Source organism: Diabrotica virgifera, chromosome 10 (genome assembly GCF_917563875.1).
Source record: "Diabrotica virgifera virgifera chromosome 10, PGI_DIABVI_V3a".
Lineage (NCBI taxonomy): Eukaryota > Metazoa > Arthropoda > Insecta > Coleoptera > Chrysomelidae > Diabrotica > Diabrotica virgifera.
This window is the reverse complement of record NC_065452.1, coordinates 91,854,199-91,881,292: the sequence shown is the minus strand read 5'-3', so window position 1 is coordinate 91,881,292 and position 27,094 is coordinate 91,854,199. Positions and strand designations below refer to the sequence as shown.

The following is a 27,094-nucleotide window of genomic DNA, read 5'->3' as shown; positions in this document are numbered from 1 at the left end:
TCCCAATAAGAATGGCTCTCGGCCATATCTCAGGAACCGTTTATAGTACAGCTTTGAGAAAAAAATATTTATAACAAAAGTTGTCTCGGGAAAAGCCTGGAAATTATTTTCATAATTTTCATTAAAAATCAAAATTTTACAAAATTTACCCAAATGAAAGGGCACTGGAAATCCAATCATCGTATTCTTCATAAAATTCTTCGCATATTTGATTTAACAAGTTTAAGTCTACCTTTGCAAATAAGAGGTGGGGTGAGTGGGAACCTTCTTATGAAAAAATGGCTGTAAGTCCGGTTCTGCTAAATCGAATTTTGCATACTTGGTCTTGTTGAAAACAGCTCTTTTTCGTCAATGTAAGAGTCTTAATTTCGAAATAGCCTAATAAATATGCCAGCTAGGAGGCGTTATTTAATTATTTTTGGAAATCTAATTTTCTTTGGGGAATATTAAATACAAGTATGCATCTTTAATCCTGTATTACAAAATTAGACTAAATTAGCAACATAACACCGAAAACCGCATGTCGATACCTTTTTTCTATCTCGAGATATCTTAGGAAACGTGTAAATTTTAAACAACTGTTAATGTCACCGGTAAACGAAATGAAGGAAAAGTAGTGTGCTATGGAAAAAACAAAGAAACATTTTCCAGATGTATACGTATATAATTAATTAAAACAACAATAAGACAAACAACACTATAAAATATAACACAGAAATAAAAACAACTACTTAATTAGTGACGACCTAAATGTTCAAATTGTTGCCCATCATTTTTTATGCAAGCATTTACTCTTTCGAGAATATATTGAACGTCTCAATTTCTGCTATGGCAATGCTTTGAATGGCGTTTCGTATTCTCTAGACTCTAGATTATGTTTTTCTCGAGTAGTGGACCTAGCGGCAAAAACAAGGTCTTTAATGCGTCCCCACAAATAAAAGTAACTATAAAATAGTTAAATCTGTTGCTGTTCAATCTACTCTTGAAAGAGTAAATGCTTGCATCGAAAATGATGGGCAACAATTTGAACATTTAGGCCGTCACTAAGTATGTAGTTGCTTTTATTTCTTTGTTATAAGTATTTTATAGTGTTGTTTGTATTATTATCGTTTTACTTAATAATATACATACGTTTACATCTGGAAAATATTTATTTGTTTTTTCCATAGCACACTGCTTTTCCTTAACTTCGTTTACCGGTGACAGTAACAGTTATGTTTTAAAATTTACACATTTCTTAAGATATCTCGAGATAGAAAAAAGGTATCGACATGTGGTTTTCAGTATCGTGTTGCTAATTTGGTCTAATTTTGTAATAAAGGATTAAAAATGCATACTTGTACTTAATATTTTCCAAAGAAAAATAGATTACCGAAAATAATTAAATAACGCCTCCTAGCTGGCATATTACTTATTAGGCTATTTCAAAAATAAGACAATTACATTGACGAAAAGCTGTTTTCAACAAGACCAAGTACGAAAAATTCGATTTCCGGTCATTTTTTCATAAGAAGATTTCCACTCACTCCCACCTCTTATTTGCAAAGGTAGACTTAAACTTGTAAAATCAAATATGCGCAGAATTTTATGAAGAATACGATGATGGGATTTCTAGTGCCCTTTCATTGGGCAAATTTTGTAAAATTTTGATTCTTTAATTTTTGATATTCAATTACGCGCTCTAGCGGTGGAACTGCAATTTTGAAAATAATTTCCAGACTTTTTTAGAGGCAACTTTTGTTATAAATATTTTTTTCTCAAAGCTGTACTATAAGCGGTTCCTGAGATATGGCCCAGGGCCATTCTTATTGGGACACCCAGTACAAATTTGACTCATTCCTTCTGCTTTCTGGTCAGCGTCCTTGCTTCTATACATGTTCCTCTTTTTTTTAGAATATTTTTCCTATAGTTCTATCCCATGTTTGTCGTGGTGTACCTACCTTTCTTATTTCTTCTTTGTGTTTTTGCCTGCCAAATTTCTTTCACCAGTTTTGTATAATCCATTCTCTGAAGATGACCCCACCAACTGAAAAGCATTCTTTCTACAAATTCTAAAGTTGACTCTATTTCCAAATCTTCGCTTATTTGAGTGTTTCGTAGTCTATCTCTTTTAGTAACTCCTCGAACTCGTCTAAGGTATTTCATTTCTACTGCCTGTATTTTACTCTTTTGTCGTTCTGTTAGTACCCATGACTCGCAACCAAAGGTTAATACAGGCCTATATATTGACTTGAACACATTAATTTTTGTTTTTCTTGTTATTTCTTTTTTATTTATGAATTTTTTGCTTACCTACTGCTTAGTATAAGTTCACCGTTTTTTGAATTGTATTATTAATTTCTGTTTTCTGTCTCCCGTTGTCTTCTAATTCTACTCCTAAGTATTGGAAGGTTCGTGCTTGTTCTATATTTACTTCTTCTATTTTATGTTTATCTTTTCTTATTCTTCATTTTCTACCATGACCATAATTTTTGTTTTATTTTTATTAATTGTCATTCCATATTTTTTTAGTATTTCATTTCATATTTCTATATTTCTTTGTAGTTGTTTCTCATTTTCGGATAATATGACGACATCGTCAGCGAATCCTCGTTCCCTTTTACATTATATTTTTCCATGTACATTATAAATAGTGTCGGACTTGATCCTCCTTCTTGTCTCAGACCCTCGTTTGTAGTCAATGGTTTTGATTACTTTGGTTTTTTGACTAATGACACTTCATATTGTTGTGTTAAATGTCCTTAATTACCCTAATCATTTTGTTACTAATACCTAATACCTCTCTTCTCTAATATTTCACATTATTTTCGTCTTGGTACCGTGTCAAAAGCCTTTTCAAGGTCTATGTACGCCATATACATTTCTTTACTGTTGCTGATATTTTTCTATTATTTTTTTTGATGGTAAATATATGATCCTGAGTGCTTCTGCCTTTTCTGAATTCGCTTTGTGATTCCGCGAGTGTACTGTCGATTTTTCTGGTTATTCTTTTGTTCAATATTTTTTCGTATATTTCCATTGCAGTGCGTAAGAGTGTTACCTATTCCTCTGTAGTTGTTGCAATCCGTTCTATCGCCCTTTTTATAAATCGGTATATTTAAATAATTTTACTGAAAACAATAAATTTAATTATTTTTTCTTTTCTTCTTTATTCGGAAACTACTTAAACTGTTTGTGTAATGTAATAAAACAAAGTAAAGGTATTAATCCAGGGAAATAAGGCAAAAATATACCATGTTCGGGACACTTGACCAGCCAGATTGCAAATGATTTTTTTTTGGGTACTATATACATATACATACTAATACATTATAAATACAAAAATGCCCGTCACAGTTTGTTCTGATGAGAATTTTAGTTATTAACAAATGAGGGTCAAAAATGGCAGTTTTTTTCGTTTAAATCGCTACAGGTATAAATAGGGTAATTAAATATCTTATTTAGAGTAATCATCTTTTAGTAGATGAGCAAAGGTTTAAAATAGCAGTTTTTGAATTTTGGTCCGATCATTTGTTGCTTCGGAAATTGCAAAATAAGACTAAAATTTCGAAAATCAAAAATTTGCTATAACTTTTGCGAAAATGAACTTAAGACTTTGATATTACATGAAAAGTAGAGTCAAACAGTCCATATAATACACAAAAAATTTCAAGACGACTCGTCAATTAGTTTAAATTTTATTCAATTTGTTTATGCTACAGAGCTTTTTTTGTAATGTTATTGTTTAGAAAATAATACTTATACAGCGATTTTGCGGATACAATATGAAAGAAGAAGACCTTTATTTTCATTATTTTTAATAAAAAAATCAACAAAAGTAATTTTTACCATTGCAAAAACATTTTACTAAAGTAAAGTCATTTTTGGCTTATAAATAATTTGAATAACGTTGTTAATATTAACTGTAGACTAAATCCACTTTCTTATTAATTTGTAAAGCTGATATTTTTACAAAAATTATCACAAAAAAATCGCCTATATCAATTAACGTCAAAGTTAGCCACTGCTTTTATTTAATTCACAGCTACTTTGTTTATAACAATTAAGCAACCTAACTAGCGTCATTTTGAAGTTCAAGGTATATAGTTTATGTGTAAAAGTTTGAGTAATCTTCGAACGTCAACAGAGCGGTTAATGAAGCTTTAAAAACGACGTCCTAAAATCGGTCAAGCCGTCTCGGAGGAGTATGGCAACTAACACTATGACAGGAGAATTTTATAGATGTAAATATATAGATGGCTATTAAAAAATAGGGGTTGGTGACAGAAAGGTGAAAAGTAAGGGTTGTGTGTATTTTTTAATGCTACATAATATAAAATGAAGATACATATTTTTTCCAAAAAAAAAAAAAATAAAAAAAAATTTCAGGAGGCCAACCCCCCTTATAACGTATAGGTATGAAAAATAGATTATAACCTATTTTCAGTCCTACAGGATATACGTGTAAAATTTCACAAAAATCGGTCAAACAGTTTTGGAGGAGTATAACATGAGGAGTATGTCACACTGTTACAGGAGAATTTTATATTTATAGAAGTATGTAGCTGTGAATTAAATAAAAAAGTGGCTCCTTTGACCGTAATTAACCTAGGCAAAATTTTTTTTTCAAAAATTCTTGTAAATGTACTAGCTTTTCAAATCCCAAAGTAGATTTAGCCTATAGTCAATATTAACAACGTTATTCAAATTATTTATAAGCCATAAATGACTCTACTTTAGTAAAATGTTTTCAGAATGGTAAAAATAACTTTTTATTGATTTTTAAATACATACGTTGAAAATATATGTATTCTTCTTTCATGTTGTTTCCACAGAATTGCTGGACTAATTGGCAAATCGTCTTGAAATTTTTTGTGTATTATGTGGACTGTTTGACTCTACTTTTCATGCAATATCAAAGTATTAAGTTAATTTTCGCAAAAGGTATAGCAAATTTTTGATTTTCGAAATTTTAGTCTTATTTTTCCGGAGCAACAAAATGATCGTACTAAAATTCAAAAACTGCCATTTTAAACCTTTGCTCGTGTACTAAAAGATGAATACTCTAAATAAGATGTTTAATTACCCTATTTTTATCTGTAGAGATTTAAACGAAAAAACTGCCATTTTTGAACCTTATTTGTTAATAAGTAAAGTCTTGTCCAAACTGTGACGGGCATTTTTGTATTTATAATGTATTAGGTATATAGTACCTAAAAAGCCCGTTTACAACCTGGCGGTCAAGTGTCCCGACGAAAACCTTATTTCTCTGGACTATATACACCACGACATGTGCGGTTTGAAAATTAATTTGATTATTTTTAAAATATCCTAAACTATATATGTTCAAACTTTAGAAAGATCCTAATTACTTTACAGATAAATATGTAAAAAACTTGCCTCTCATAGGCCTATACTCTTTTAAAACAATAAAAATATTCATAATATAATTAAACCATTACGTTTTAAAATAAATATAGTTTTTCGGACCGGGTCTTATCAAAAAGATAACGACTTATTATAAGCTATGCCTACTTGAGCTATTTTTCTACTAAAGTTAAATCACGGGTCTAAGTCGGTTCTGCGATTCAGTTCCAGTTTAAAATAACTAAGTAGCTATGTTAAGCATTAATAGGTTTATTTATTTACACATTTTTACCAAGTTCTTATCACCAGTGGCGATTTCAAGTTGAATCTCAGATATTACAATTGAATTTTTCTCGATTGTATTGTTAGTGTGAATGGCGAGTAACTAAGATATCAAGTGAATTTTTTGATATCGACATTTTTGTGATCAGAAATCGATAACGTTTACTATAGTGGTATCGCATAGAGTTACGTTTAGTTTTGACCAACTACAGGAAGTCCACTGACTTCGTAAACAGCAAAGATGCAGAATGGTCCAGAAACAGGGTCCTTAGTGTAAGTTATTGATTTCGTTATAATGGTTTTCGCCAAATATCTAATATATTTGAAACAAAGAAGACGTAGGTATTGTGATTAGTGCTAAAGCATTGCTATTATATGTACACTCATGGCTCATGGACAAAAATATGGAAATTTTGAAATTATCACGTGAAGTGAAATTTTTTGTGCTGCAATCCTTAGCGCTACCAGTGTCATAAGAATATGACTTCTTTTTAGAATGCTATGTTTTTAAGTGTCATATAAATGCTCGATTGGATTTAAATCTGATATGGAGTAATGGTGGCCAATAGAATATTTTAAATGGAATCTCATCAAGGTAAGTATTCACTATTCTAGCGACATGAGGTCGTGCGTTATCGTGAATTAGCACAAATCTGTCATATCCAATGTGAATGGCAAATGGTAAAACATGATCTAAAATGTTTTCAATGTACATGTCAACTACCATTTGCCCAATCACCTCCACACATTCGGTATGTCCTTTCCAAGAAATACCGCTCCATAGCACTATGCCACTGCCATCAAAACTTAACGCTCTGTATACGGTTACAACTTATACCATTCGTCAACTCTTCTGTAGATGATTTTTCGTCAATCTCGCTTCCATAACTGAATTCTAGTTTCATCTATGAACAATACATCTTTCCACTGCTCGACAGTCCTCTTAACATGCCCAATTAAACCATCGTGGTATGTGGTATTGCTTGGAAAGAACATACCGAACTTGTGGATGTGATTGGGTGAATGACAGCTGATATTTACATTGAAAACATTTTAAAAAATCATGTTTTGCCATTTACCAGTCATATTGGATATGACAGATTCGTGCTAATGCACGATACCGCACGTCCTCATGTCCTTAGAATAGTTAATACTTACCTGGATGAGATTCAATTTAAAAGATTATGTTGGCCACCATATAGCCCATATTAGATCTAAGTCCGATCAAAAATTTATATGACATTCTAAAATATCGCATTCGGAACAGAAATCATATTCCTATGGCACTGGGAGGGCTAAGTGATAAAGGCTTGCAGCACTAAAAATTACACTTTGTTTGACCCTAAGTTTAAGACCCTAAGTTTGACTTAATGTCTTAGTTAAAAGTCAAAGCCCAAATAAATTATATTTTTCGTGTTCTGACTAAAGAATTTCCGTCAAACCTTACTTACTTACTTATTCCTCTTCACTCCAATCGGAGCATAGGGCGTCAGCTGTCTACTTCCATTATGTCCTATCCTTTGCACTGATCTTTATTTCTGCCCAGGTTTTCCCAATATCATTAATTTATTTCTCGACACTTCTTTTCCACGTTCCTACGGGTCTACCTGGTCTTCTCTTGCCATGTGGTGCGTATTCTAGGGCTTGCCTCGCTATGTCTGTCTCAGGTCTCCTTAGTGTGTGCCACATCCAACTCCTTTTCTTTTGCATATTGTTTTAGATATAGGTTCCTGATTCCTGGTTAGTTCTCTTGTCCATAACTCTTGGTTTGATATGCGGTTTGGCCACTAAATGTTAAGGCATATGTTTATGAACACCTGAATCTGTCCGATATATTTTCTTGACACTTTCCAAGTTTCTGCTCCATATACTAGTACAGTCTTCACGTTGCTGTTGAATAATCGTATCTTGGTTTTACTTGTCATCTGACGTGAAGACCACTTTTTTATTAGCATATTGAATGCGTTTTGAGCTAGTCCTATTCTCCAGTGGCGACGCGTGACTTTTTCTAAAGTGTTACCAAAACCAGATATGATTGTATATAATCATATGATAATGATTGATATAATGTATTTTATAAATATTTTTATATATACAGTGTTCCCATACATCAAAGTTTGTCCGACTAGACACCGTGAATTTTCAGCTTGCTATTAATCAACTTTTTTTTGGTACGCGCTATCCAGGTCTTTTATAAAAATAGATGAAATACAGAAATAAAATTAAAAAATTAAAAATTTAAGAAATTATATAAAGTATCTACAAACTAAAAACATTTTTGTTGTTTTTAGGTAAAATATGTATTATATCACCTTTATACTTTATTAAAAAATCCAAATTGTATAATTAGTATACTAATCAGTACATTCATTTGTCATTTTTAGCCTAAAATATTAAATAGTTTTTATTTTATTGATTATACACTACAATGTACTGTATAATCAATATTATTATATGTCATATAATAATGTTGTTGTTAATTAATATATTTCGACAAGTAATTAAAATCGATTAATATGATTTACATAGGATAAAAAGGTATAGATATGTTATCTGTATAGTAAGCAAGTACAGTTACAAGTTATAAACTAATAATTAATAATGCATATTATGCAATAATCGAATCCAAAGGGCCGGTACGGTTAACTAACCGGAGTTTAATCGAGAAAATACCGGCCTTAAGAATAACAGACTTCATAAATGGAATTATAATTATTACCTATAATTATAATGATAATTAAAATTGCATTTATTAAGTCTGATATTCTTACGGTCGGTATTTTCTGTTCCGATAGACACCGGCCCTACCTAGCGTCACCAAATTAAGATTTAGTAACACGAATACTAATCCACAGCGGCCTCAGAGCCATCGTGCCCGCAAAATTTTCAGAGACGATCCAGTTCTGACCGATACAAAGATCCTAGCATCGTTGCCACTCACAGAAGTGGTAACGGCGCGGCGCACGGTAAGGGCGTATTATAATAACGTGCGTATTTTACATAAACTCGCTGATATTTTCGTGCGTCTAGTTGGCTATTTTACTGAATTAGGTAGATACTATTAACAAATATTTCTATTTTTAAAAAATATAAATGGAATTATTTCATAGTAGTCATAAAATATTTATTTGCAAATTTTAATTGTTACCAATGGTAACAATGGTTGCATGTACGCTTCGCCAGTGCTATTCTCCATTTTACGTCCTCCTCCGTCCTTCCTTTGTTGTTCAAAATACTGCCCACGTAGTTAAATTTCTAATTTACTGCCTCCCAGTGATATTCCCATTTCTCTTGGTTTATTTATTTTCATTATCTTAGTTTTTCTGACGTTTGTGTTAAGTCCGACCTTCTTCCCTAGCTCGACTACTTTTTCAGTTCTGCGTTGCATGTGTTGCCGTCAAACCTAGGAGTTACTAATTTGGTCAGACAAACGTCGAAACTTAATTTCATAAAGTCGGGATTTGACCAGTCAAACTCCAATAGGTATTAAAATGTCATAAATTTATAAGATTAGGTATTTTATGTCATTTTTTAGTTTTGATGTTATTGTTTCTATATTGTTGTAATTAAATCAAAGGTTAGTATTTATTTTCACATGGTGAGGCATTATGACATTTAGAAATGCACACGTTAGATGACTTTTTGTTCTTCTTCTTCTTCTACGGCACTACAGCCCAAATTGAGCCTTGGCCTCAAAGCCTTGGGGATTGTGCGTCGCTGTTTACTGTGTCTTCCCAGCGTTTTCTTGGCTTTCCAACCGGTCTCTTTCCCTGCATTCTAGTATTCAGTGCTCTTTTTGGTAGCCTATCCTCTCCCATTCTTATCACATGTCCGGCCTATTACAATATTTGTATTCTAATGAAGTCTGACGTTGTTGTATCGACTTCTGAAGATTCCGTTTTCCCTCACAGGTCCTAGTATTCTCCTCAGTACCTTCCTTTCGAATGTGTCGAGTTTGTTTGTGGATGTTTCTTTCAGGACCCAGGCTTCACTTCTATAGCATGTTATTGGTCGAATTAAAGTTTTATAGTTTTAGGTCCGGTTGTTCGAACGCTAATCAACAATGATCATTATCAAATAATTAATTACTGTCAATGTCAACTTTGTTTGGGTTGTCAAAACATAATTAATTACAATTCTGAGACTATAATCAATTAATATAACAATAATTTTAACATAATTAATAATAAATCTCATAATTGTAATTAATTATGTTTTCAGCAACCCAAACAAAGTTGACATTGACAGTTTTGGTGACAGTAATTAAATATTTAATAATGATCATTGTTGATTAGCGTTCGAACAACCGGCCCTTAAAGTTTTATAGATTCTCATCTTTGTATTTCGGTGGACACTTTTAGATCGAAATATATGGGAGAGGGCAAAATAAGCTCTGTTTGCCTGCGTTATTCTCTTCCGTATTTCTCCGTTTTCTGATGCGTCGGCATATATTTCTACTCCCAGGTATGTAAACTTTCCAACCGTTTCAATGTCATCTTCATGTATAATGTTTTGTGGGCCTATATTTCTTCTCGTCTGAGTCATTATTTTTGTTTTTTCTGTGTTAATTTCCAGACCTAGCATTTTTGTTTGTGTTTTTAACTCTGCGTATGTTTCCTGTGCTCCTGTTGATGTTATACGTTAGACGACTTACATTTAAATAATTTTGAAGAGAAATTTTTATTGCAGTAGCGTTTTATAAAGCTTTGGCCCCCAAATTTATAATCTTTTGCACTGATTTCCTTTAGACACAGCTGAACGCTTAGAGACACATAAAATCCAAATCATGAAAATTTTATTTGCATCCTTTTATCTGATTTATCGAAAAACGTGTGTTTGTTGTTTGTGTTTCTTCCATTCCCCATATAAACCGTCAACTGTTTTATCTTGTATGATATCCACAACATTTCTAACATTTTCTTTGGTTCTATCAAAGCTGGGAATAGGTAATGGTTAGAGTTTCTCTTTTTCCGGAATAGCTTGTCTTCGCTGTTCAAGTTTTTGTTCTAAATATCTTTCAGTATTTTCTACTAATAGCCCGATCAGGGAACACAAAATTTTAAGAAAACCTCCAAAAAAAATAAATGAAGGATGAATATTTGGAAATAGGCAGTTGAAATTGTCTATTATTATATAAGAAACAGTTTACAATTCTACATCCCCTCCATTTTACAAAAATTGGGAAATACGGAGTGAAAAATATTTTCTCGTGAGTGAAAAAATATACGTTCAAAATAGGCCCGGAATTGGATAAAATGACTAATTCTAAGCAACTTTTGTTCTATAGAGTTTTTTCACTAAGTCAATACTTTTCGAGTTATTTGCGAGTGAATATGTTTTTAACAAAAAAAAAACATGTTTATGGACGGTTTTTCGCAGATAACTCAAAAAGTAAGTACTCTAGCGAAAAAAATATTCTTAGTAAAAAATACAGCTTATAAAAAATTGAAAAAAAATGGTGTACGCTTGAGTTCTGCAGACCTAGTATAAGCAGAGTTGTGGCTAATGAAAAGTAGGTTCTTCTTCGTCAAATTCCAAATCGAATATTTCAATGTGAAATAACCAAAAAAGGGCAGTTTTCGGGGAAAATTCATTACAACTTTTTAAAGTGTTTAAAAAAAGGTTTTTTAAAAAAAATTCTAACATTAAAAATAAGTGAGTTACGCTCAAAATATTGTTGGTCCCTTTTATTTTTTGGTACAAAAATCGCGAAAATCGCCCCCTAATTATCTTCCCAAATAAAATTAATCGTAACCGCTTCACAAGTTACTTTACTTATGTATTGTTTATATTATCTATAAGTTGGGATACAAAAATTGGGAAATACGGAGTGAAAAATATTTTCTCGTGAGTGAAAAAATATACGTTCAAAATAGGCCCGGAATTGGATAAAATGACTAATTCTAAGCAACTTTTGTTCTATAGAGTTTTTTCACTAAGTCAATACTTTTCGAGTTATTTGCGAGTGAATATGTTTTTAACAAAAAAAAAACATGTTTATGGACGGTTTTTCGCAGATAACTCAAAAAGTAAGTACTCTAGCGAAAAAAATATTCTTAGTAAAAAATACAGCTTATAAAAAATTGAAAAAAAATGGTGTACGCTTGAGTTCTGCAGACCTAGTATAAGCAGAGTTGTGGCTAATGAAAAGTAGGTTCTTCTTCGTCAAATTCCAAATCGAATATTTCAATGTGAAATAACCAAAAAAGGGCAGTTTTCGTGGAAAATTCATTACAACTTTTTAAAGTGTTTAAAAAAAGGTTTTTTAAAAAAAATTCTAACATTAAAAATAAGTGAGTTACGCTCAAAATATTGTTGGTCCCTTTTATTTTTTGGTACAAAAATCGCGAAAATCGCCCCCTAATTATCTTCCCAAATAAAATTAATCGTAACCGCTTCACAAGTTACTTTACTTATGTATTGTTTATATTATCTATAAGTTTCATTGGTTCGAAGGGATAGGTTTTGAAAAAAATTAGGTTTAAAATAAAACATTTTTTTTAATTTTGAAAAAAATTGGAATTGTTTATGGAATTAACTTAAAAATTATTAGTAATACCAAAAATCTTAAAGAGTAATAAAATGTACGTTTTGCTTTTTTGAATATTTTTCCTTTTTTTTTCTTGTTATACTAAAATTAATTATGCTATGGATGTTCAAAATTTGCCTAAACTCGTGATTAGTTACTCGTTGAAGCCATTTTTACTACAGCTTTTTCAAAAATAAGCACTTTGAAACGATGAAACTTACAGATCATATAAATAATACATAATCAAAGTAACTTGTGAAGTGGTAATGATAAAATTTATTTGTGATGCTAATTAGGGGAGATTGTCGCGATTTTTTTTACCAAAAAATAAAAGGGACCAACAATATTTTGAGCGTAACTCACTTACTTTTAATGTTACAAGTTTTTTAAAAAACAAAAATAATCCTTTTTTTAAACACTTTAAAAAAGTTTGTTGTTTGTATTTCGTCCATTCTCCATATAAACCGTCAACTGGTTTAACTTGTATGATATCCAAAACATTTCTAACATTTCCTTTGGTTGTATCAAACCTGGGAATAGGTAATGGTTAGAGTTTCTCTTTTTCCTGAATAGCTTGTCTTCGCTGTTCAAGTTTTTGTTCTAAATATCTTTCAGTATTTTCTACTAATAGCCCGATCAGGGAACACAAAATTTTACGAAAACCTCCAAAAAAATAAAGGAAGGATGAAAATTTGGAAATAGGTAGTTGAAATTGTCTATTATTATATAAGAAAAAGTTTACAATTCTAGATCCCCTCCATTTTACAAAAATTGGGAAATACGGGGTGAAAAATATTTTCTCGTGAGTGAAAAAATATACGTTCAAAATATGCCCGGAATTGGATAAAATGACTAATTCTAAGCAACTTTTGTTCTATAGAGTTTTTTCAGCAAGTCAATACTTTTCGAGTTATTTGCAAGTGAATATGTTCATTTTTAACAAAAAAAAAAACATTTTTATGGACGGTTTTTCGCAGAACACTCAAAAAGTAAGTACTCTAGCGAAAAAAATATTCTTAGCAAAACTATAGCCCATAAAAAAATTGAAAAAATGGTGTATACATGAGGTCTGTAGACCCAGTATCAGCAGAGTTGTAGCTAATGAAAAGTAGGTTCTTCTTCGTCAAATTCCAAATCGAATATTTCAAATGTGAAATAACCAAAAAACAGAGCACTTTTCGGGGAAAATTCATTACAACTTTTTTAAAGTGTTTAAAAAAGGTTGATTTTTGTTTTTTAAAAAAATTTCTAACATTAAAAATAAGTGAGTTACGCTCAAAATATTATAGAATAAAATAGAATAGAAATATGCTTTATTGTCATGAAAAATTTAACAATTTTATAGACAAAGCTTACAAGAATCATAAATAAAAATAATACAAATACAATTTACTAAAATTATACAAATCATCAATATAAATAAAACATAATAAAGTGAAATAAAAAAATCAGTAACAATCTACTGCAAAATTAAAAAAAAATTTGCAAATTGCGTAATCTACCTTAAGAAATTTAATAAGTAATTTAATAAGTTATGCTGCTAAATATGACACCCAAATATAGATTAAGATTCTACTTATACATAAGAATACTGTAATTTCTTAGTTATTGGTTAAGAAACTCTGCTATTGAATAATATGGTCTTTCAGATAAATAGGCTTTTGTCATTTTACGGAACTTGGGGAAAGATGATGCAGATTTAAGTTGTAGAGGGAGATGGTTGTATAGTTTTTTTGCAGAATATAATATAGATTTCTTTACTAACTCACTGGACGGGATCGGTAAATAGATGCCAAAGGTAGAATTTCTGGTGGAATAGTCATGTCTAGGTCTTGCTGAAAAGACATGTAGATGTTTACGAATTAAGCAAACAGTTTCTAAAATATATAAAGAAGATAATGTTAGAATCCTGTGACCTTTGAAGTAGCTTCTGCAATGTGTTGTTCTTCTGGGGCCAAACAGATATCTTATTGCTCTTTTTTGTAATTTAAAGTAACATCGGATTGGGCAGCTGTACCAGAACCCCAAAAAGGCAGACCATATCGAAGATGGGACTCGAACAATGAAAAGTATGATATTTTGGAAGAGGCTAAATTCATTTCCTTCGAAACAGATCTTATTGCAAAGCAAGCTGAGGATAGTTTCTTGCTTAACACATCGATATGAAGGGACCATTTAAGGTTGCTATCTAAAAAAATACCAAGAAACTTTACAGAATCAACGATACTGATCTGGCTGTAATGAAGAGGTAAGGGTTGAAGAGTTCCTAGTGATGTCATTAATAAAGATAAGGAAAAGTAGAGGACCCAATACTGAACCTTGTGGTACCCCACATACAACATTTTTGAGACTAGAGTCTGTATCATTTGCTCTAACCAGTTGTTTCCTATTATCCAAGTAAGATTGAAACCAGTTCAAAGGAATACCTCGAATTCCATAGAAAACTAGTTTTTTATCAAAATGTCGTGATTTACACAATCAAAAGCTTTGGCATAATCACAAAAAACAGTGGCAGTGTGCAGATTATTGTTTAATGCTTGATAAACCTCATGTAGTACAGAAAACATGGCATCGGTGGTACATTTATTATTTAAAAAGCCGAACTGATTTTGTGATAAAATCTTGTTATCAGCGAGAAAGGACATAAGTCGGGCTTTTATGAGTCTCTCAATAATTTTGGAGAGTACCGGTAGTAATGCAATAGGTCTATAACTGCAGTCATTAGATTTTTCACCACCCTTATGAAGAGGAATAATGATGGCCGTCTTTAGGCACTCTGGAAATTTACCTTTCTCAAAAGAATCATTAATTAGAGAGATGAGGACTCCCAACACATTGTCTGGGAGATTTGAGAAAATTTTTATGGATAGTCCATCGGTACTACAGGAAGATTTGCTTTTGATACTATTGATTGTTTGGATCAGTTCGGATTTTTCAACCGGTCTTATAAAGAATGAATTCGAAACCTTTCCTGAATTAGGGAGATAGTAAATGGGATCTTGTTGTGACACAATAGTTGATGTTATATTTTTACTTACATTAACAAAGTATTCATTTAGATTTTCTGGGTCTGGAAGGGAAAATGTTTGAGCTGTGTGAGTGTTAAATCGAAGATCGTTTATTATGGACCAAGTTTCTTTTGCAACACTTTTAGAGCTCCTGAGACGATTTTGATAGTACAATTTTTTAGCTGATTTTATAAGTTTTAAATAGATTGCCCTGTACTTGGTGATGTATTCAGTAACAGAGACGTTGGTAGTAAATTTCTTGATATACAGTAGTGAACGCATGTTTTTGGCTGATATGCGGACACCGTTGGTAGTCCAGGGTTTGCGATGTTTTTGCTTAATTGTGATTAAAGGAAATGCTTTATTGAAGATACAGACCAGCTTATTCAAAAAATCACTGAAGTTATAATCGACCTCCATAGAAGGAAAGTGCCACTCAGAGGTTAAGCATAAATTTTGGAATTTACGAAAGTTCCGACCGGAAAAAATCCTGCCTAAACGTCGAGTTTTCGAGGAGGACTTGGTAAAGATGTTAAACTTCGTATAAACCGCTTCATGATCAGATAGTCCTGAATTAACAGTTGTAGCGCAGACATCACGGGGTGAGAAATCTGAGACAATATAATCAATTATGGTAGATGAAGTTTTTGTAATCCTTGTAGGAGAATCAATGTGCATTGATAGACCATATGATTCAAATATGTTGTCCAGGGATATTTGTGTAGCACAAGCAGCAGCATAATTAATGTTGAAGTCCCCCCATAAAATTTTTCTGCTTTTATGGGGCAGGTCATCTAACAAATTAAGCAGGTTCTGAAAAAATAGTTCCACGAAAGAGTCAGGTGATCTATAAATGCAAATAATATAAAGATTAAGGTTCTTACTGTAAACTAAGGAAAACTCAAAGAATGCTTCACTTAATAGAAAGTCATATTTAGTTACCAGAGAAAAATCATTATTTGTAGAGAGAATTAGGGTGCCTCCATGAGCTGAACTTGGACGGTCATACCTAGAAATAGTGGAATATTTTTCTACAAAAAAAGGCTCGTTGACTTCAAGCCAGTGCTCAGTAACCGCAACTATCGGTGGAAACCCTAATTCCTCTAGAAACAGAAATAATTCATCAGTTTTATATCTTATAGAACGAATAATAATCAGAACCATGCTAAAGTTGTTATCACTAAAATAATTTGAGGATTCTACACGTCTACACGTCCCTCAGAACACGTCGTGATGTTTAAAAATTTCGTCCTGGAGAGGCAGCGGAATAGTAGTTTCGGTGGCATTCCCTTGATTTTTGCAGGTGAATAATTCTTTCTGAAGTTAGAAAAGACCTAAAAGCAGCAAGATCAGCGTCTACCTCATCTGCACCAATTCCCTAAGCATAATTAAAATCTAGAAGAATTTTCCGTAGATCTTCACTCTTTGTAGGAATTCCTTCGGAAGCCAGAAACAATTTAACACTTGTGTTGGTATACCTATCATAAAATACTGATGCAGGTTGGTCGTGTAGATAAGCAAGATGAAGTTTAATGGCCTTTAAGATATCCGGTTCCCTTAATCTGGCCAGAAGATATCGACTATTAGAGTTATTGGTTAATCTAACTCTTGGTGGGGTCAATGGATCCAGATTAGTCGATGGTTCTAAATTGTAAAGTATCTTTCTTAATGAAATTAATATGGGTATGGAACGGATTCTTAGTTGGATTATTGTTGGTCCCTTTTATTTTTTGTTACAAAAATCGCGAAAATCACCCCCTAATTAGCTTCCCAAATAAAATTAATCTTAACCGCTTCACAAGTTATTTTACTTATGTATTGTTTATATTATCTATAAGTTTCATTGGTTCAAAGTGCTCAGTTTTGAAAAAAATTGGGTTTAAAATAAAACATTTTTTTAAATTCTGAACAAAAATTGAATTGTTCATGGAATTAACTTAAAAATTATTAGTAATACCAAAAATCTTAAAGAGCAATAAAATGTAGGTTTTACTTTTCTGAATATTTTTCCTTTTATGTTTTCCCGTTATACTAAAATTGATTATGCTATGGCTGTTCAAAATTTGCCTAAACTCGTGATTAGTTACTCGTTCAAGCCATTTTAACTACAGCTTTTTCAAAAATAAGAACTTTGAACCGATGAAACTTACAGATCATATAAATAATACATAAGCAAAGTAACTTGTGAAGTGGTAATGATAAAATTTATTTGTGATGCTAATTAGGGGGTGATTTTCGCGATTTTTTTACCAAAAAATAAAAGGGACCAACAATATTTTGAGTGTGACTCACTTACTTTTAATGTTACAAGTTTTATTTTAACAAAAATAATCCTTTTTTTTAACACTTTAAAAAAGTTGAAATGAATTTCCCCGAAATGTGCTCCGTTTTTAGGTTATTTCACATTGAAATATTCGATTTGGAATTTTATGAAGAAGAACCTACTTTTCATTAGCTACAACTCTACTTCTACTGGGTCTTCAGACCTTAAGCATACACAATTTTTTTCAGTTTTTTATAAGCTATATTTTTACTAAGAAAAAAATTTTTTCGCTGAAATACTTACTTTCAAGTTTTCTTGGAGTTATCTCCGAAAAACCATCCAAAAACATGTTTTTTTCTGTTAAAAATGGACATATTCACTTGCAAATAACTCGAAAATTATTGACTTAGGGAAAATACTCTATAGAACAAAAGTTGCTTAGAATTAGTCAGTTTATCCAATTCCGGACTTATTTTGAATGTATATTTTTCACCTTCGAGAGGGCGGTATTCCCCTCTATTTTTGAAAAATGGAGGGGATGTAGAATTGTAAACTTTTTCTTATATAATAATAGACAATTTCAACTACCTATTCCCAAATTTTCATCCTTCCTTTATTTTTTTTGGGTCAGATTGTTCTGTGATCGGTCTATAAATCAGTCGTGGAAGAAGACGCATCTCCTGGTTAAACAATTTGAGAGCTTGGTTTAACTGCACTTCTGCTGATCTCTTTGGAGCAGCGGTATCGAAAGTGCGAATTGTCATGATGGTTGCCGATCTTCTTAGAGGAGATGACACATGAAGAAGAAGCAGGATAATTAAAATTGCCTTAAAAATTCAACTGCCTTGCTTAAATCCAAACTGATTATCGGATATTTTGGTTTCGTCACGTATCCGTCTATCAATTACTGTCTCCCATATTTTTTTATTGGGCGTCATATCCTTCTTCTCCTTCTCTTTGTAAGCAATTCTGCTTGTTCATTGAAGGATTGAACATATACTTCTTCCAATTGGTGATTTATCTCTTGGTATTTTGCTGTCACAAGTATATAAGCTATTCACAAGAGTTATTACCAACAGAGTAGGAAGTAAGTTGGATTTCTATCAACCAAAAGAGCAAGCAGGTTTTAGAGCAGGATATGGCACGAATGATCATTTACAAATAATTTAGAAATTAATAGAAAAGAGTCTTGAATATAACAAGCCATTAGTCCTGATATTTGTTGACTACGAAAAAGCTTTTGACACCATTAGTCATCAAAAAATGCTAAAAGCCTTAACAGAGTGTCGTATAGATCATCGCTATATAAAGATGATTAAATACATCTATCAAAATGCGACAGCAAGCGTGAAACTGGCAGATAAAAAGACCTACGCATTTAAAATAAAACGAGGAGTGCCGGAGTGCGACAGGGAGACACAATTTCGCCAAAATTGTTTACAACATTATTAGAGCATATGTTTAAGAACGCAAATCTGAGTGAAAAAGAAATTAATATCAACGGAGAAATGCTTAGTCATTTGAGATTCGCTGACTATATTGTTCTTTTTGCTGACAGCATCGATGATGCAGTATCGCAACTGGAGAAACTATACCTAGCCTCCTTACAAGTTGGATTAAAAGTCAACCATACAAAAACACAAATCATGACAAATCTTGTGTTAAGCGAAAAGATTTCAGTAAATGGCATGCCTATTGAAGAAACCACCTCTTATAAGTACTTAGGACATGAGATAGTCCAGGGCGGATCTGTTTTGAGATGGACGTTGAGAGGTGACTCTAATTTTTTTGCAAAAATTGCTTGGGATTAACCCATATAATAATAATTGAGTTTAGGGCTTACAATACCGGAATTCCGGGATCCCAAATACCGGGATACCAAACGATTTTTGTCCGGTATTCGATACCGGTATTTATATAAAAAATACTGGTATTTCGGTATTAGCTTAATTTATAAAAAGTGAATTGATGCACAATAAACTTTCTTCTAAGATATTTTTTCTATTACAAGAAATTATTTTTGAAGATAAACCACCAATATCATTGTAAAAAACAATTATTAAACAATTGATGAATTCGATTAATCAATTATTAAACACGTTTATTACACATACAAGTCAAGTATAGCGCTTTCTAAAAGCGTGAATGTCGTTAATTTAAGGCGAAGGGTTATATCAGCTTCTGCAACCAAATTATTAAATCTCGTGTATACAAAAATACATAAAATGAGTTATATAAAAATTCTTAAATATTTAAAATTAGACTACTTTATTTTATAAAAATCAGAATCGTTTTTACATTTTCAGATCTATTTTTCATTTTTTTGTGTATTGTAGTGTATATAAATTAGGATCACTTATTTTCTGAATTATTAATAGTAATTGAAAATATATAGCGGTCTAAATACAGAGTAATCCATGTAAAATATTTGTCACAGTAAGTTAATCTTTTTATTAATATATTTTAAAGTTAAATTAATTTACAGCAAATTTCATAAGTAAAAGTACTATCCTATTATGTATATGCAAAATTTATCCTAGAATAAAAGGTAATATATAGTTTTTCTATTTGCACATTTTTTTGTATCTATATATTCCTACTCTCTATGTAATGTTATAAACAACATCTACTCATTTCAAAACAAAATTTAATAGGTTTCATATAATATTTAATAACAAGTCGATATAACAACTGAGGATAGTATAAATATAACGTGTATATTTTTTATTCATAATACCGGTTTTAATACCGGGATCCCGGTATTTGAAATTTTAAATACCAAATACCGGTATTGAGATTTTGGATCGGTATTGTAAGCCCTGATTGAGTTATCCTCCCACTCAAAAAGGTCCGGAACATTGTTTAAATAATCAAGATGTCAAAAAATTAAGGAAAAATTCGATTTTTTTCTTCGTTTTCTGATTTTAACTTTAAAAGTGTTCATTTCCGAGAAAAGTTGCCCTAAAATAAAAGTTGCATAATTAAATTTCTTTCCTACGATTGGTTAAAATTTTTTAAAATTGTTACCCTTGTTGCAAAATAGCAAAAAATTGCGAAAAAAAAAACATAAAAAAGAAGTATTCGCATTTTACGTTTTTCAACCATTTCTGCTACACTTAGGACCTTCATATTTCACCCAAAAAAACTTTATGATATGATAAAACAATACTGTAAATTTAGTTAAGATCGGTTCCAAGGAAGTCTGTTTGCACGACATCCAGAAGTGTGCAGACGAACATGGAGCCCTTGAAAGTCAAGAAAATGGCGACAATGGGTGTTCAAGTGGACCTAGAGAACCCAGAAGCCATTAAAAGGAGGGTGGACGCCATCACGGAAAAAATGGCAATATGCGAGTACGAGGAAATAACAGAGTTCTTAAATGAGGACTGGCCGGAGGAAGTCTTCCAAAGAACTGAAGTGAAAGAGGGGGACATCTCTGATATAGCAGCAGACGTGGCAGTATTTGTTACCAACAACGACGAGGACAACAAAGCCATGGAAACGGTGAAAGGTATGTTTCCTGACCTACCAGGTGTTCCAGCGGAGGTGGATTAGGATGGAGGCCTGGGAACTGTGAGAGTCACGATGTCTGCTCATGTAGATGGAACGTGGATTGACAAGGAGAAATATGGATTCAAACTTCTCCCAAACAAGAAGGAAGAACTCGAGTCGGTGAAGTTCCTCAAGACATGCAGGAAACTGGTACAGAAGATGGAGGAGCTAGGAAGAGAAAGAGTGGGAATCCACACGCCAACATCACTAGGAGTTGAGACATCGAGGAGAATCCTTGAGTGGGCAGCAAGAGGAAGGGGTGTGACGATCACGCTCCTAGGCAAAAAAGCCAGAAGAGGGTGGGCAAACATTAACACCAAGCCCAGAGAACAATGTGGAGGAGTACTTATCAGCAAAAACAAGGAAAAGTCATTTGTGGACCTTATGACAGAAGTGAAAAGTAACCTCACAGGAAGAAAATCCATCGACATTAAAAGGATCAGACAGACCAGAAATCAAGGAATATCACTGGAATTGGGAGGAGGCAGGGAAATGGCGGAGGAAGTGAAGAAACTCCTCTCTGGTAGCACATGTGTGTCGATCTTGATGCAAGATATCCCACCCAAGACAACGGAGGAGCTGATCCAAAAGCCCACAGAGGAAGCAGCAGGTAAAGGATGCAGGATGCATGATGTTTCTCCAAACATAACAGTGGGTGAGTATGAGAGGAAGATGGACGAGATCATGCAGGAAGTGGGGAACACAGGAGGAGAATGCGTAGTGCTGGGAGACTTTAATGCAAAAGCAACGGAGTGGGGATCTCCTATCACCGACACTCGCGGCAGGATACTGACCGACTGGGTGGGTACTCTGGACCTGGTAGTACTGAACACAGGTGTGGCGCCTACGTTTGTTAGGAGAGGTAAGGGTACGTACATCCATGTGACTATGGCGACACAAGGAATGGCGGCGAAAGCAAGAGGCTGGAAGGTTTTACCAGACTACACCGGAACGGAGCATCAGTACATCGGATTCTCGATAGTCGGGGCGGAAACTACTAACGCAGTCCGCGCGTCTGGTACGTCGGGAGGCGGAGGCGGCGATGGAAATGACTGGAAAGTATACGAGGAGCTGATCAAATGGGTGCAGAGTTAGCATGATGCAGGGTCAATCACCGACAGTCGCAAACCTGGAGAGGGTAATTAAATAAGCGATGGAGAGAAGCAGGAGGGGTCGCCGAGATGTAAACAAGATGCCCTACTGGTGGAATGCGGACATCGAGACACAAAGAAATGAATGTATAGTCATGAGAAGAAGGCTAAAGAGAGCAAGGGGCAGAGCAGGAGTCGATCCTGATGTCATCGAGGAGATCGAGGAGGAGTACCGCGTACGGAAGAGGGAACTCTATAGGAAAATTCGTACAGAAAAAAGAAGGCACTGGAGAGAACTGTGTGAAAAACTGAATGAGGACGTCTGGGGTCAGGGATACAGGATCGCCATGAAAAATTCCATGCGTACCCCTCGTATGAAATGCCTATGGATAAGAAGCTCGAGGTAACACGAGAGCTCTTTCCCGCGGGCAGGTGGCATGGTGTACGGAGAGACGAGGAAGCTGAGCGGGCTGTACCCTTTACCATGGATGAACTTGTCGAGGTATTGGGCGCACTCAAGACGCGCAGGTCCCCCGGTCTGGATCAGATATCACCTGAGGCGGTGAGGTGTCTAGGACGGGCGGAGCCCGCGTGGCTTCTGGAGCACATGAATGCACTGCTGGAAGCGCAGACCTTCCTGAGCCTTGGAGGACATCGAAGTTGGTACTGCTTCCCAAAGCTGGGGAAAAGTATCGACCCATCTGCCTTCTTCCGTGCGTCGGTAAGCTGTATGAAATAATGCTGCGGGGAGGAATCGATGGCATGACTGAGAGGTCGGGAGGCTTGTCCCCGAGCCAGTTTGGTTTCTGTAAAGAGAGAAGCACGATTGATGCAATCGTGAGTGTATTCGACGCATTGCGCAATAGAGGGGATGAACACCGTTGGGCGGCCCTGCAAGGGCGGATCCAGGACCGATTTTTGGGAGGGGCCATGAACTTTTTTGGGATTTGTACCGGGGGGTCTGGGGGTAATTTTTAAAAATTATGGTTACAATGGTGAGTTTTAAGGCACTTTTCACAAAATTTTAAGTGCCTTAAAGACATTCAAAATTTGTCGCTATTAAAGTATTATTAAAGTCAGTACCGATTCCTACACATTTCTTCGGATCTAAGTGCAGTTCTTTTAACAAGTTTAATACTTATTTTTCCCAATGCTTCTCCTGTCATGCCTTGTACTTCCACTCTTATTGATTTTCGCTAAGTATTTTTATGTTCTCATAGACGTCAATCAACTTGACAAAGTCATTACTAATGTTGGTACTCTGTATGTATCTCAAATTTAAAAAAAATTGTTCCTCGTGGAATACGTCGGTCGTTTTTTTAAATATGACAGAGTAATAATTTGCACTTTGAACCTGATTCATTATTTTTTCAATTATTTCTTCACCACAACATGTTATCAATTGATTTTGACTGGAGCTACTAATTTATGTTGCTCGGTAAGATGCTGTGGATATGTGTTGCTTAAGAGTCTTATCTTCTGATGCGACTTTAAACATTAACAATTCCTCTCATTACTAGGTCCAGCATCTTCGTCCTGTTTTGTCGACGTAAAGAACACTATAGGCTCTACTATTGGTCGTAGTCTTTCTCTATTTTCTTGTATCTGTTTGGACCTCTGAGGGTCTAGCTGGTTAATGACTGACTTTTGCGGGTTGCGACAACTTTGTAGAAAATCCAGCCTAACTTGAACGCACTCCTTGTGATATGATGTTTTTTCATGAGTTGTATGCCTCCGTCTTTGCTCATGAGTTTGGCGAAAGATTTTAAAGGTTTCTTCACAAGGCTTTGGGTTGTCATCCCTTTACTGTGAGTATATTTTTCATTAGAAAAATAAAACGCAATGCTTGCAGAACAATCCCTTTTGAATTGGCGAAAGTACCAACCAACTCCTTTGTTTTAAGTGCTGGTGACCCAAGTAACACTACATTTCTTTTTTATCCTGTGTGTGTACAGAATATGGAAATTGATACGATTTTTATGGCTGTCAAGGTCGTTCTAACATTTTGATTTACAAAACATCCTATGTCATTCTTGAAGGTTCCGTTACTGCTTTTGTTCAATTCTAGTCCAGAAGACGTAATATGTACTTATCCACTGTTTTGAACATATACATGTGTTTGAAACTAAAAACATTTGAACTGCAAATATTTAAATTTATATTTTTTATATTCTCCATGGATCCGCCCTTGCGGCTCTGTTGTTATTCGATGTTAGGAATGCATTCAATATGCTGCAGTGGAACGAGGTAATGAAGGCAATGGAGGAGAGAGAATGTCCTGGATACCTGATGAACGTGGTAGCGGAATATCTGTCTGAAAGAAGAATTATGGTGGAGAAAGGCACGATCGTGGATGTGACGGCAGATGTTCCCCAGGATCTGTCTTGGGCCCGACGCTATGGAATCTAGCATATGACGGGATTCTGAACTGTGAATATGGAGAGGGTACGTCTCCCTCCGCATTCGCAGACGATCTCGCTGTGCTGGTAGTGGCGCGGGACGAGCCAGATCTTAAATACCGGGTACAGAAAGCAGGCGGCGTCGTGAAGAAATGGATGACACAGCACGGACTGAAACTCGCGGCAGAGAAGACCGAGGCCATCATTCTGAAGGGGAAAAGGAACAGGCAAAGTGTGGAGCTACAATGTGCAGGAGCGTGTCTAATACCCAAGAAACACGTTAAGTACCTATTAGTGACGTTGCACCAGAATGGAAAATGGGGGGAGCACGTGCAGGTGGTGACCCGGAAGGCTGCAAACAGTGCGGCTGCGTTGGGGAGGGTGTTGTGCAGTCGATCGTCCTCTATGCGGCACCAGTCTGGAGTGAGGCGGTAGGGATACGGGCCTACAGGGGGCTCATTACACGAGTGGTCAGAACAAGACTGCTGCGAGTGGCATGCGCCTACAGGACTGTGTCTGCCGCAGCCTTGTGGGCATCACTGGATGTGTTCCGCTGCATGTGTTGGTAGTAGAAAGAAAAGAACTGTATGAGAGAAGAGACCTTGAGCTCACTATGGCCTAGAGAAGACAGGAAAGAGAAAGATCAATTGAAAGATGGCAGAAAGAATGGAACAACGTGGAGCATGTGGCACAGTGGACAACGATGTTGCTCCCTAACTTAAAAGATTGGATGGACTGTGGTCACAGGCGACTGGACTATTTCCTGACGCAGGTGCTCACAGGACACGGGTGTTTTAGAGCCTACCTCTCTAGGTTTGGAAAGGCTGACAATGATGAATGTCTATACTGCAGACACCCGGACACTGTTACACATACGATGCTAGAGTGCAACAGATGGATAGTAGAAAGAAATAGAATTGAAAGAGAGACAGGTGTGAATTTTGTGACAGTGCGAGAAATGATTGAGAGAATGATTGAAAATAAAACTGGTTGGACTAGCATACACAACTATATCCGTGTAGTGATCAAGAAGAAAGAAGAGGAGGAAAAACAGCTGTACCAACGATAGGGGTGAGAAGGAAATATATTGTGAGTAGAAGGCAGAGGGAATAAGTTTTGACGAGAGGCGAATAGGTGAGATATATTGTATGAGACAGACTGTGGGAAAGAAGCTCTAATTAAAAAAAAGCCCAATCTTGGGCCAAAAAAAGGGGGGAACGGGGAAAATGAAGGGCCACCCTGCTTACAGTCTGTGGATAAGTGAAGGTAAAGTGCTTCGGAAGCGATGTCGACCTTGCAGCGGCCATTACGCTTTCGGAGCGCTGGATGACAGAGGAGGGTCTGGTTTAGCAGGTAGGCATTCGGCGTAGCCTCGGTGACGAGAGAACATTTTAAAGTACCTCGGGAACTATCGCTGGTACTACGAAGAATGAATCCTGCACTAAGGTCAGTCAGGCGGCGTTCTGGACTGAGGTGTCTTTTGAAGATTCCAGACCCCCCTCTTTATAGATGAAAAAAAAAAGTTAGGATCAGTTTAATAGATTTTGCAAAATAAATTTTACAATCCAGCTTTCGCAAAAAGAATTCATTTTTTCAAAATGTTGCAGGACTGAAAATAAAGTAGATAGCAAGTTAAATTTTTTTTTACAAATAGAAGAATACTGTACCTTTCATTAAAATCGGTTAACTAGCACGGCGTCAGGAATTTTTTTAAATAAACATTAATTTTTGTTGCTACGCTCAGGACAGCGGTGTTCGGTTCACACAAGTTGATTTCCACCAAAATTTCTTCCAATCTTTATCTAATATATATTCAAACTAAAAATCAAACTAATTTGATTTATTGTTTGTGAAAAATTGTTTAAACAATTGCATATTATGTTTAAAAATAATACACTTTTATTTTCTAAGTTAAAATATATGAACAAAGAAAGTTTTTGCTAAAAAAGTGTTATTTCAAAGAACAGGAAAATTCCTGACGCCGTGGTAATTAACCGATTTTAATTTTGCAAATTGCAAATGAAAGGCACAGTATTATTTTATATGTGAAAAAAGATTCAACTTGCTGTCTGCTTTATTTTCAGTGCTGCAACATTATGAAAAAAAATTTTTTTTTTTGACATCCATTTTATTGCAATCTATTTTATAAAAAATAATAAACAATACATATAAGTTTTAAGAATGTGACACAGTCAGTATTCACCCAGTGGTGAATACCTAAAAGAGTACAATAATGATTGAATTAGTACAGTTATTAATAAATTAATTGAATTAATTTGAATAGTAATACAATAGTAATTAATAAGTGGGAATGATTAGTTAGTGTTGAGGTCAAGAGTGTCTCTTCTTTTTAGTCTTCTGTTCTGTAGGGGTGTCAGGAGATTGGTGACCAATATGTTTGGGTGAACCTGTAGTCTATTGTGGTACTTGGAGCACAGAGAAACAATTTCTTCTTTGACGGTTTGGACTTGGAGATCCCTATGTATATTATCGTTGGAAATGTACCAAGGAGTTTGGCACAGTTGCCTTAGAACTTTTGATTGAAAGCGCTGTATCTTAAGTAAATTTGTTTCACTGGCAGTTCCCCAGATTTGGATGCCATACGTCCAGATGGGTTTCAGTAC

General features: G+C 34.5%; 1 protein-coding gene across 1 annotated transcript in view; it reads left to right on the top strand.

Moving 5' to 3' along the window:
* Positions 1–5,532: 5,532 nt before the first annotated feature.
* The window catches only part of LOC114337496 (zinc transporter 2), a 116,283-nt gene continuing 94,721 nt past the window's right edge, over positions 5,533–27,094 (top strand). Inside the window, exon 1 of the mRNA XM_028287947.2 lies at positions 5,533–5,901. Coding sequence (XP_028143748.1) covers positions 5,870–5,901 — 32 coding nt within the window. The 5' untranslated portion in view covers positions 5,533–5,869. The remainder of the gene's footprint in view (positions 5,902–27,094) is intronic.